The 12,940-nt window shown below is 49.7% G+C and overlaps 1 protein-coding gene across 2 annotated transcripts in view; it reads right to left on the reverse strand.

Annotated features, from left to right (window-relative positions):
• The window catches only part of TDRD9 (tudor domain containing 9), a 57,605-nt gene that overhangs the window by 18,461 nt on the left and 26,204 nt on the right, over positions 1-12,940 (reverse strand). For both annotated transcript variants that reach the window (XM_087813726.1, XM_087813725.1), the window contains 12 exons: positions 12,314-12,378; positions 10,426-10,480; positions 10,187-10,271; positions 9,012-9,069; positions 6,564-6,668; positions 5,630-5,727; positions 4,778-4,909; positions 3,635-3,800; positions 3,493-3,556; positions 3,353-3,416; positions 3,032-3,076; positions 2,398-2,451 (listed from right to left, as the gene is read on the reverse strand). In XM_087813726.1, the coding sequence (XP_087669852.1) occupies positions 2,398-2,451; positions 3,032-3,076; positions 3,353-3,416; positions 3,493-3,556; positions 3,635-3,800; positions 4,778-4,909; positions 5,630-5,727; positions 6,564-6,668; positions 9,012-9,069; positions 10,187-10,271; positions 10,426-10,480; positions 12,314-12,378 (991 nt within the window). The remainder of the gene's footprint in view (positions 1-2,397; positions 2,452-3,031; positions 3,077-3,352; positions 3,417-3,492; positions 3,557-3,634; positions 3,801-4,777; positions 4,910-5,629; positions 5,728-6,563; positions 6,669-9,011; positions 9,070-10,186; positions 10,272-10,425; positions 10,481-12,313; positions 12,379-12,940) is intronic.

Raw genomic sequence — 12,940 nt, forward strand, 5'->3', positions numbered from 1 at the left:
CAGAGCACCCGTGCACTCTGAGCAGTAAGAACACCATGACCCATAGGGAGAGCACTGATCCACCTAGGGTAGGCGCTGCTGTGCTCACAGGCATCTTATAAAGATTAACTAACATGAATAAAAAATGCTCGGACACAAACTTCCTACATATTGTGATCCCAATGTCCCAATGTCCAAACACAAGCACATGTGAAACCACCAAGAACACACAACTACAGTTGGCTGGAGGTAGCAAAAGGGCAGGTGACCAGGACCACATCGTCTGCTCTAAAGTCCTCTGAACACTTCCAAACCCCTGCTACAACTGTGCACTGCTCCTGTGATTAAAAACAAGCCAAGAGACCCAACAGTCACTCTGACCAACATCCCGCTGCCATATAAACGTTTCACACCAAACACCAAACCTCGAGTGCACACACACGAGAACAAAGCTCCAGATGCCTCCAAGCCAATCATTAAATAAGTCACCATAAAGTTATCAACAAATTACAGAGTAAACACCACACAAACCACAAGTGGGACCATAACTAGAGAAACAACTAAAAGGACCTGGACAGGCAGCCATGAGAAGGGAGGGAAGCCTGGGAGGCAAGAAGCTGAGCCACCACGTGCAGCTCGAGCATTTCCGGGTTGCTGAACACCTTCCTATACAGCTACAGTCACACGTAACCTAGTTAATAATCAATTTAAAATTATGCAAGTTACTTACTCTGGTCAAATGCAATAAAATCATAAGTTAGCAACAAAATAAAATATCTAAAAACATTTTTCTCTCCCTGGAAACTAAAATACTCCTAAAAATCTCTTTCACTGCCCGGCCAGGCGTGGTTCAGTGGTTGAGCATCGACCTAGGATCCAGGCGATCGGGGTTCGATTCCCGGTCAGGGCACATGTCCAGGTTGCGGGCTCGATCCCCAGTCGGGGGCGTGCAGGAGGCAGCTGGTCAACGACTCTCTCATCATTGATGTTTCTCTCTCTCTCCCTCTCCTTTCCTCTCTCTGAAATCAATAAAGATATATTAAAAAAAAATCTCTTTCACTGAGGAGGAAACCAACACTACAAAACAGTAGGACATGGTCCAGGCTGGGCACAGGAAATTCATGGCTTCACCTTACAAACACTTAATGTATCAATGAATTAAATTCCCATCTCAGGAAGACTAAAATAATAAACCCAGAGACATGAAGACTAAAGTAATAAAAAAGCAAAAATCAATTAAAATCCTCTGCCTTTCCCCTTCCCCCCAAAAATCTACACAGTACAATCAAACAAAGAGTAAGCGCTCTGAGCTCTGGCCGGTGTGGCTCAGTGGTTAGAGTCCAACCTGCACACAAAGGGTCTTGGGTTCAACTCCTGTCACTGGCCCGTACACCTGGGTTGTAGGTTTAATCCCCGGCCCTGGTCAGGGTGTGTGCGGGAGGCAACCAGTTGATGTCCCTCTCACATCGATGTTTCTCTCTCTCTCCCCCCCTTCCATTATCTCTAAAAATCAATGGAAAAAGTATCCTCAAGTGAGATGAACAGCAAAAAAAGGGGTAAGTTCTCTGAAAACACAGTAAAGCAGGCTAAGCACCCTGTAAACTGTCCAGTAAAGCACAAACTGAGCGGGCCTGGGGAGTCCTCACCCAGCACATTCCAAACGAAGGTACGGCTCCTGGGATACCCCTGAGCCCTGGAACTTCCCGCCTCACAACAGTGTCTGCCCAGCTGCGGCCTTGCACACAGCAGTTCATGGCCACATGTCACTTACGCACGGAGGGGCCTGGGCCAGGCAGTCTCAGCATGGCCTCTCGAGGGCTAAAGCTAAGTCACTAGGACCAGCCACATGTGCACCCCACGCCTACCTCACCTCCCTCACCAGGCCTCAATAAAACCCAGGGCACCAAGGCTGGGGTGAGCACCCTGGCTGGCAGGGCTGGGTCCTGGTGTCCCGCGTCACTGCTGGGGGAGCCAGTCATGCCCAGGACCCCCCACAGGCCTCCGCCCCTGCTGGTTCCCTCACTGTCCTTTCGCTGTAAGAACCCACAGCCACAGTACAACAGCTGCGCTGAGTTCTGTGGGTCCCTCTAGCCAATCCCTGAGCCCGAGGGTGGTCCTAGGGACAAGCCCACCAGCACACAAATCCAATCAAGAAACAAAGAGGACACAAGTACCCAACATTCAGAATGGCGAGGGTGATGCTACCGCTTCTGAAACGGACTATTACTCAAAACTGTGTGTAACTGCATTATCTAAATCTATGTAACTAGGTAACTCTGTGTGAGGTACATAAAGCATAACTAGTACTTTACACAGATATATTTACATAGGTAACATACACATATATAAATCCTACTGGCACTGGAAGCGGGATGCCCTTCCTGGAACACCCTCACTGCCCTGGGTGCTACAACTTACCTCTCTAATTCTCTTGATCTGAATGTAATTTAACCGTCCCCAGTCAAGTTCATCCTTGAATACATAAAAGCATAATACTCAGCATTAATGTAGCAAATCAGAGCTAATTTGGCCAGTGTAATACATGCTTGTCATCCAAAAATACATACCAAAAATAATACATAGCAACCAAGAAATAATAGAACTAACTCTGTAAAGGAAGGCTCTGCCAGGTGACTCAGTACTGTGAGGACACCTTAAGTCTGGCAAATTCACACACACACAGACGTACCAGCAGCCTTCTGAGCCTCATCCATTTAGAACAACAAATCTGATCAAAAAGGGGGCAGGGGAACTAACAGGCTGAGTTCTTTTAAGCCCATTATCCAAAAAACAGCCAAGGGAAGGCTTCAGGTTCTCAGAGCAGAGCCAGCAGGAGTGAGCGCCCCAGTGGGAGAGGCTCTGGACACTAAAAAGGGTCACGACTGCCCAGAGGAAGGGCAGCCGGGTCTGTGTGTGGCCTGCCCCCACCAGAGGACAGTGCAGTGGCCTGGCTCAGGCTCAGGCTCCCCCATCTCACAGGCAGCTTGGGCTGAGCGAGAGAGCAGCCTCAGGAAGCCCTCCCTGCCCCCCATGGCCGGATGCAAAGACCTACCTTTGGATGCCGCAGCTCCCCTCTCTGTCTGCAGGACTGCCAAGTCTAAAAAAACAATGACCCTCAGTTTCAAAATACTCTACGGGTAACTTGAGCTTTTTTCTAAAAGTCCAATTTCAACACAGTTGGACCACAGACAATGTACCAATTTTCAATCACCTTCATAAAATTGGACTCCCACCAACATCCATGTCTTCCAACAGCTTATTTTTAATATTAGACATCAACAGCCCTGACCATACTTTCGACAGAGAAATGTTTATAGCGTGAAAACCTACAAACAACGGGCAGCGGCTCTCCCGGCCCCCACAGAGAACTTACTTTAAATGCCTCCACCAGGGCTATGCAATCACTCTTACTATTGCCAGAGAAATACACTTTGTTCCTATAAATGGACAACAAACAGTGTCATTCGATATCAGTAAGAGAAAGTGGCTCTTTACAATGTGAGTGTTAGATACCTGTATCCATCAAGGTGCTGCCTAAAAGGCATCGCAAAAAAGTTCTTCAAAGACAGTGCTGCGGCTGACAAGGGAAACCAGTGTGAGGAGGAGAGCACATCCCAGGTGAGCGCCTCGCCCTCACCTCCACGCCTGCGCTCACCTATGATGAGACACTCGTCCAAACACCCAAATACGTGGCCCAGAACAACGAGTTTACCGAGCTGCTCGCTGACGGGAAGCTGGGCTAACACTCTCCCCAAGAAGGTCAGCTCACCATCGTGGGGATTCTCGTCTTCTCTCTGCCCGCTCACGGCGAGGGCACCCACCTTTGTAAACAGAGTGGTGCCGTAAGCAAACACAGACTTACACTCCCCTTTTCCTTAAGGCAGGGAGTTTAAAACACAAAGTGAAGACCAGGTCTGGTGAATACAGGCTCTAAAAGACATCTATGTCGACTTAGGAAAGACTGATGCTACAAAAAATATTTTTAATTTGATTTTTGGAACTCAGAACACATTTATTATTTTTATAGAGAATGCCAACACTCAAGGCCAGTCCCACAAATGTCTATGTGACTCATAATCTAACAGCGGGGCCTGCACAACACTAACCAAAGATCCCATTAGCACATCATGCTGGCACTCACAGCAAAACACATTAACTATGTACAGAGAAGAGCTGCCTTAACTTGATTAAGTGCATTTCTATTTCACAGAAACCCAAGCAGATGTCAAAATAAAGGTAAAACACCAGAGGCACCGCCAACCTGCAGAGCCCAAACAAAGAGCAGGTGCATGGGTGCATCTGGGCTCGAGGTCCCGGCTGCAAGTAGAGCAGCAAGAGCACAGCCTGAGTCGGGTGTGGTGGGCAGGCATCAGGTGGCAAAACTGCAGCCTCAGACACTCGTCCACACGGGCTTCACGGGATGAACATTCACACGCCATTTGGCTTAATTACTTCACTATCAGCATAAAGACATGTTTAATAACAGCGACTCAGCCAATGCTGTCTCATTGCAGAACTGCACACTGTGAGGGAGAGTGGAGACCGGGTGTGGGGAGAGGGTGCAGGATGCAGTGTGGGAGAAGGGAGAGGAAAAGCAATGCAGTTTTGGCATTACACCTAACCAAGCTTATATAAACCACATGTATGGAACCTGGAATCACTAACTAATCATTACACGTATTTTTAAGCAAATGCTGATTATTTACAACAAAATACCTTAAAGCTATCCCCATTATGAAACTTTCACAACTGAGCACAGAAGCCTTTGCCCCACAGTGGCGAGTGGAGCCAGGCCTACCTCCTTCAGCAGGAGGATGGTGCGCTCGATGTCGCTCAGGCTCGGCGGAGACAGGGCCGTGGCCAGCAGAGCTCTGGGCTCACCCATGTCGAGTAATTTCACCTTCAGTATTGTGCTTCCTAAGGGACAACGCTGAAAAGGACAAGACTTCCATTCAGATGTAATAAAGTAACTGAATCAATAAACCTGGTGACATAACTGGTACTTCAGAGAGGGAGCTGAGAGGGAGGAGAGGAAAGCAAGGGAAAACAGAGGGAGGGGGCAAGGGAAGGAGAGAGAGCAGGTGAGAAAGAATGAAGGGAGCCCAGCCAGCATGGTTCAGCGGTTGAGCGTCGACCTAGGATCCAGGCAATCAGAGTTCAATTCCCGGTCAGGGTACAGGCCCGGTTGTGGGCTTGATCCCCAGTCGGGGGTGTGCAGGAGGCAGCCGATCAATGACTCTCTCATCACTGATGTTTCTATCTCTCTCTCCCCCTCTCCTTTCCTCTCTGAAATCAATAAAGATATATTAAAAAAAAAAAAAAATGAAGGGAAGAGCAGGAGGGGAGAAGGGGGAGACAGAAGAGAAGAGGGAGGAGAGCCAGCAGGCAGGGGAGGAGGAGGGAGACGGAAGAGGGGAGGCACCCGTCCCACATGCGGGAGAGCAGAGCCTTCACGGCTGGGTGCTGCCTCCACAGGTGGGGCGTGGGAGCCCACAGAGCACCCCACGCTCGATAGTGAGCAGTTACTGTGGCTGCAGACTGGTCAGACATGAGCTTTCTGGAATCTACAAACTCTTAAAATTACATCACTTAAACTGTTTAGTAAAACTGTCTATAAAAAATGAACTTTGAAATTGACCGAGCTTGTTACCAACATCTCCGGAATGACGTGGTCGGGGATGGCGTTGTCCCAGAAATCCCTGTGTATCAGGCGGTAACAGTAGCCTTTAGACACACGTCCCGCTCGGCCTTCATAGGAAAGAAGTCGAAGGGCATTCAGCATTAGTTTTTTCAGTGTCGGCACAGAGGCACATGCAAGGATAAGCATTACCCACCACGAGAAACCTCTCTCCTATCAGATGGGGTCTGTAGAACCTTGGGCTGAAAGTCACCTCTACCCTCAGAGGAAGTGCTAAATCAACACATTTTAAGTACCACACATTTCCCACCGTGGCCCAGTCATGCTGGTGAAAATACAGAGGTCACCAGCAATGGTGACGCAGCTGCAGCATTCCCAGGACGTGGCTGCACGTGAGGCATGTGCAGGAGGCAGTCACTGTGGTCTCCATTGTCCCAGACACCTGCTGCGCAGTGAACGAGCGAGTCCATGCAGAGCTCAGGACCAGGCCAGGCCACCACAGAACAGCTACTCCACTGCAAGACCATAGGGCTGGTGGAGTGGAAATTCCTCTATCCCCAAGTTCATAAACTCTCCTGAGGAGAAAGCAGGAATGATGGAGCTACTCTAGTCAACACCCAGGCTTTAGAAAGCACAGAAAGACCAACCCTTGGAGGAAAGTAAGAGGAAGGATCACCATAAACTAACAAAGAGACCCACATGGCTTCCAAAGCTATCCACCAGCAGTTTACGCTCCACTTTGTATAGTCCATTATGTGTGTACAGAGACGGTTCCCTAACTCGATGGACAGAGGCGGCCACAGGGTTAAGTGCAGTCTTACAGTGTGAGATGTTGTTGCTTAAACATTAAAACTTGTTCTGATAGAGGAAGTGTCTGAGTAAGAGTAAAAACACAGAAAACACAAATCTGAAGACAGGCGTGTGAGTGAACTGAACACAAGCTTACCTTTCCTCTGGTTACAGCTGGTCTTAGAGGCCCAGCTCAGGCGCAGACTCTGATAATTCGTGTCTTCATCACAAACCAGAGTTCTAGTCAAACAAAAATCTATAACTGTCGTTTAAAAAAAGAAACGTAAGCGCGATGTAGTAAGAAAGAGCTGTGTAACAACCACAGTGCACAACCAGAAAGCACAGCTAAGCAGAGCCTCTAGGAAAGCAGGGCCAGGCGGGGACTGTGGTGGCTCCTTCTCCCAAGGACGGGGGTCTCTGGGCATCAAGGACAGATGCCTGAGGACCCGACGTGTCACAGGACAAGCCCATCTGGGCTACACCCGAGAGCCCATGGCGCCTGGGGGACGGGGCAGGGCAGAGGAGTGGCAGGGGCTGGGGAGCAAGCTGCTCGGCCTCTCTGTGCCTCCATGTCCTCATCTGTAAACCCAGATGACAGAAACCCCCGAGACTCTTCTTGGAAAGCCCCCCCAAGTTTGCTCTCCAATCCCAAGTGTTCCAGCCACTGCACTTGACCTTTCCATATGGATTTTAAAGTAAGCGTGTGCATATCTACGAAGACTCATGCTGCACACATGCTGGTGGAGTGTGCCGTGTGTGCACATACGCGCGCATGTGTGGAGCACCTGGTCCCTGGTCGCAGTATCTGCATTCCTTTACTCATCTCCCACCTGTCGGTCAGCACGTGCTGGCTACAGAAGGGTGTCTGCAGCAGGCAATGTCGGCTCTCCCACTCCCTCATATGGAGCCTGAGGGGCTGCAGGTCCCACCCGCCTGGACGGCCTCCACTAGCCAACTACCAGCAGTGCATAAGCCACCTCATCTCTCCACGGCCACATCCCCTCCCCTCCTCCACTCAACACCAAGCATCCCTCTCGGATCCAGGACTCAAGGAGCCCTGTGATCGGTCCCTATGAGGACCTGCTGTCTGCCCTCCCGTGTCCCCGTAAGGCCTCACTCCCCTCCTACCCAGAGCACTGTCAGCCTGCATTCTGCTCTACACACCTGGCTCAGGCCCAGCCCTGCTCAGTGACAGCTGTCCACCCACACCAAGACCACCAAATAGCCAACAGGCTGCCTGTCCCTTCGCTTCCTGGTCACCAGTCTCCAGTGGCCCACAGAGAGACCCCATCCACTCCGCCCCTCTCTTCAGGGCACCATCTTATGCCTTCCCCTCGAGCCTCTACCGCCTTCTCCCTCGTCACTCTAGACTGACAACCGTGCCTCTGGTCCCCGAGGAAGTGGAGGCCCTCAGAACTCCCGCTGTCCTCCTTGTGACCAGGAGTACACCCCACATCCCTACCGCGGCCCTGTCCCATGCAGCCAGCAGCTCTCCAGCATCGTCCCCTGCACTGCTCCCATCACTCAACAAAAACATGTTGGGTCTCCTGCCAGGAAGTGAGTTCTCTCTCTGGCCCCCCTGCCCGGCAGTCTGCCCAGCTCCCCCCTTTCCTTGTCCTTCCTAGAGCCCATACCTGGCGGGTTCTGCCTCCACCAAAACTGCTTGTCAAGGTCACCGATGACCACCAAGTGGCTAAATCCCTCAGCCCATGTTCATTCTGTTGACCTCGACCTGTCAGCAGGACGTGCCTGCTCACAGACATCCGCGAAGGCTTTCTGATCGGGGTCCAGGCCCCACTGGCTGCCCCAGGAGCTCCTCTTTACCTGCCACTCCACCCCACATCCAGGCTCACACAGGCCTCTCCTCGCCCTGCCACCCCCGGCCTTCCAGTCTCCGCCACGGACTTGGCCTCCACCTCCAGTTCAGGCCGCAGGTGCCAAGCATCACCCCCGAGTCCCTCACAAGCCCGTATCAGACCCCTCAGCAAAGCCTTCAGAACCCACCCAAAACCAGCCGCTCCTTCTGTCTCCTGCAGCCACTGTCCTGCTCTGGACCGTCCACCTCTCCCTGACAGTGCAGTGGCCTGCTCATCTCCCTCCTCTCCCTGTGCCTCGAGGTCAAGTCCCCAAGACTCTGATGACCAATCACTGGTTATTTCACTCCCAGTCTGGAAACTGCCCAACGGTCCCCCATCTCCAAGAGTTTTATCTTCTCAGATCACTCAGCAGAACTGAAGCTCTAATTCTACTCCTCATGGCCCTGCCCCAGGCTCCCCACTTCCTCTTCCACACCCCGTAATGGGCTGCACATCTGTGTCTCACTCACTGCCTATCTTTCCAACCCCCACCTGAGTGTCTCATGAGAACAAGGACCTCTGTTTACTGCTCTTCTAGCACCAGAGCATCCCTGGCACAGGACAAGCCCATCCTCGGCTCTCTGTCCCAGCCGCACCTGTCCCCGCATCAGAAGTCATCCTGCACGTTGCTCCCCCCGCAGCTCAAGTCCTGCTCCAAGGTGCCTCCTCAGAGACGGGCTCCCACAGCGCCTGGGGCAAAGAAGCCCCCCCACCCCAGCTCCCACCGTGAGGAAAGGGAGGCACCTCACCGTATTTGACATCTGGAACCGTGACAGAACTCTCCGCAATGTTGGTGGACAGGATGATCTGTCAAACATCAAAGAAAGGGTCCGACACTCTTACCACACACTGGAACCCATCAGGCAGAGTTAAAAAACTTAAACTCAAAAATTGCTTAGAAGCTTCTTACTGGACTCAGAAGTAAATACTGGACTCAGAAGTAAATACTGGACTCAGATTCTAAACTGGGTCCTTCTACTCTATCCACAACCCCCTCGATCAAGGTCCTGGGGTGGGGGGACAAGGCCGCAACAGCCGACCCTGCTCCACCCCCAGCTCTGCTCCACAGCATGGAACCCTGGGCTGGTCACTCACCTGGTTTCCTTGTGTGTACAATGGAGATACTGGTGACACCCACCCTCCTGGGGCTGCTGTGAGGACCAAGTGTGTTGATAACTGTAAAGTGCTCAGACCACCCTGGCATGGGCCAGATATTTGGTGAGCGGCAGGTATTTCTAGTGGTGTGGGCACCCTTTGCTGGGCACTGCCTGTGTCAGGCACTGAGGTGCCACAGGTATGTGCAGGCACATACACACTAATTCATCTTCCTAACAACTCCGCAGTACAAACATCACCAACTAGACCTTCAAACCGTAAAGTTTAGGCTTAGAGAAGTGATTTGCTCAAAGTCACACAACTACAGTTGAGAGACCCAAGTCACCTGCCCAATTCCACTCGTTCCAAACCCTACGCCTCAGTGCAGCACCACCTGCCCCAGGGGATCACTCTCAGGGGCAGAGGCGACCAAGCTGGATCCTCATGTGGCCGTAGCAGCCCTGGGATGCCAGCAAGGTCAAGGCTGCCCTGGAGACTCAGAGCTGGAGCCAAGGGTCCCTGACCACCACAGGCAGCTCTAGGGCTGTGATGCAACAATCCCATTGCTCACGCACAAGCTGAGATTAGAGAAACCCTCCTAAACCAGGAGGGTTCTCACCAAAGTTGCCAGAGCTGTGCCAGGGACACCAGAACAGTCCCACACATTGAGAAATGACAGAGGAAATTGAAAAACTCTAAAAAACTGATTTAGAAAGTCAAAGACAAAATGAAGCAAGGCCTGGCTCATCAAGCAAGCATTTGTTTATGTGACTAACACTGGCCTCAGCATACCCAGCGCCCTCATCAGCAGGGGCTCCTGCTCCCCTACCTTCCTGTACCCGGGCACTGGGCTCAGGAACACGTTGTTCTGTTCCTCCAGAGTCACACTTGAGTGCAGAGGATAGACCTGCAGCCTGGGAAACAAAGAAATGGAGCACAAGTCCATAAGCACAAGTATACATGAGAACTTACAAAAATGAGTAACTACTCATTGAGATAACCAACATTATTTAAGGCAAAAACATACAACTGCTTCTAAGTGAGAATTAGCAATATCATTAAACACACCTTTTTTGAATCATGTTTGTGAGAAGTTCATGCATATAGTTTATTTCACTCAGACCTAGGGAAGAAAAAAGGGGAGAGAAAGAAAAGATTTGTATTTACTGTAAAAATCAACCTTTAAGAGGACATCTTCTTCAAGGAAGGACCTACCAATTCACTTGTTCACTTTCTGCTTTCCGCTAAGTGTGTCAAAACAAGTGAAGATGTGCTGGACACTCAGAAAGATGACACGTGTTCCTCTGTGTTTTCCTTCCCACAGCAGAGGCTGCCGTGACTGCCAACCACATAATTTTATGTTTCCTTTTCTTTCCATTGATTTACCTAACTTCCTACCAGCATGAAAAATTTTATAACCAAAAAATAGTTCAAAAGTATTACATGTTATTACTATGAAATAGTATTACTATTAAATGCTAAAATTTCTAAGAAGAGAGCCAGAGAGAATGCCACGTAATGGTGGAGGTGGAGACACAGGTACTGTGGCCCCACACCAAGGACTGCGAGGACTGCAGTTCTGGAAGCTCGAAGAGGCAGGGATGGAGTCTCCACAGAGCCTGGCAGGGAGCGCAGCCCTGTGGGCACCTGGAGTTTGAACTGTGGCTTCCAGAGTGGGGAACAATGCATTGCTCTTGTTTCAGGCCTTCCATCTGAGGCGCTTTTTTTACAGGGGCCCCAGAAAACTAATGACCCCTTCACACAAGATCTATTAATAAAATAAGCAAATGGGAAACCTGAGCTCCCATAAACACGTAACAGAAAGACAACAAACCAAACTAGGAACATCACTTATAAGCACATGATTCAGGCCATGCTCAGCAGACACAAAGCACTGATCTCACACCAGGTGTTCAGCCAGCACCTCCACGGCACAGCTTCCGTCGTTTCTCTCTGACACAGTATTATGCACACAGAAGTTTCTCATAAACGTCTCTCAGGGCAAATGCAGCTCCACCCCACTGTCGGCTAACAGTGCTCTGTGGGCACAACCCTAACTCACAGCAACCACAGCAGTCGTGACCAGAGCTTTACATTCAAGCTGGTTCCAGAGTCAGCAGTGATTGTCACTCATGCCACTTCCCCATTGGCACTGGAACAGACACATGCTCATACAGAATCTTCAGCAACAAAACTGCCGAGTTACCACCACAGTGTGTTATTGAGCTGTGCCACTCCATTAAAAAATCAAACACATCACTTTGAAAAAGTACAATTAAACATAAATTAATCTTTTCGGGTATTTTAAGAAGTCTATTTTCTCAAATACTGAAAAAGAAATTCAAGGACTACCCTAATAAATCTCATGGTATTACAATAACAGAACTATGCTTTAACAATATTTAATATTATGAAATAAACTTTAAACATAGATTGATGACAACTACCTCACGTTTATAACCACATACATGTAACAAAACAAATTTAACACACTCAAGTATTTTACTGAAAATTCTACAGGGGTTGTAAGATTGCCTTCAAAAAATTAACTCTACCCAGCCAGGCGTGGCTCAGCGGTTGAGCGTCGACCTAGGATCCAGGCGATTGGGGTTCGATTCCCAGTCAGGGCACATGCCCAGGTTGTGGGCTCGATCAATGACTCTCTCATTGATGTTTCTATCTCTCTCTCTCCCTCTCCTTTCCTCTCTCTGAAATCAATAATGTTAAAAAAAAAAAAAAAAGTTCTAAAAAAAAACAAAACTCTTCCTTGTGAACCTTTTAAGCAATACAAAGGTGACAATACAAGTCAAACTGAAAATCACAATTGTTCCCATTCTCAGGGTCTAAAAGAATATGCCCATACGGAGAACACGATTTTCCTAACACATGCTTGGACACACGCTGAGCCTCTCCCCGGGCATTACAATTCCAGGTCCCAAAGGCTGGAACTACTCACCTGGTAAAAACACCAACACGCTGCCCCGCTCCCACGCAAACTGGGCGCCCGACCAGGTCTCGTTCCTGTTGAAAGTGTGAGGTGTGCAAATATTAACCAAGGCAGAGACAGTCACTGCTTTTCCAGATCCCTAATACTGCAGCTTCTGGTCCCGAGACGCTTGTCAGCATTATGCAAAGAACTTTCTCTACATGAGGAAACGCAGGGTCCCAAGGATGAGTCCTAGGCCCCAGGCTCACTGGGGACCCCAAGCCTCTGGTTCCCATTATTTTCTCCTATAAAAACTATCTGTAAAAATTTTCCTTGAAATGTAGTTATCATAATCCAGAACCTCAAATACAAAACACTTAAAATAAACTCTATGCCTTGGCAAGGTAGCTCGGGTGGTTAGAGCATCATCCTGATAGGCCAAGGTTGCAGGTTCCAACCCCAGTCAGGGCACATACTCCCGGGTTCGATTCTGGCCAAGGGCACATACCTCTGTTGCAGGCTCCACCCCCCGGCCCTGGTCAGGGTGCATTCGGGAGGCAGCCCATCAGTGTCTCTCACACTGATGTTACTCTCTCTCTCTCTCCCTTCTTCTCTCTCTGAAAAGCAATGAAAAAATATCCTCAGGTGAAGATTAAA

Source organism: Miniopterus natalensis, chromosome 1 (assembly GCF_054644295.1).
Source record: "Miniopterus natalensis isolate mMinNat1 chromosome 1, mMinNat1.hap1, whole genome shotgun sequence".
NCBI classification, from domain to species: domain Eukaryota; kingdom Metazoa; phylum Chordata; class Mammalia; order Chiroptera; family Miniopteridae; genus Miniopterus; species Miniopterus natalensis.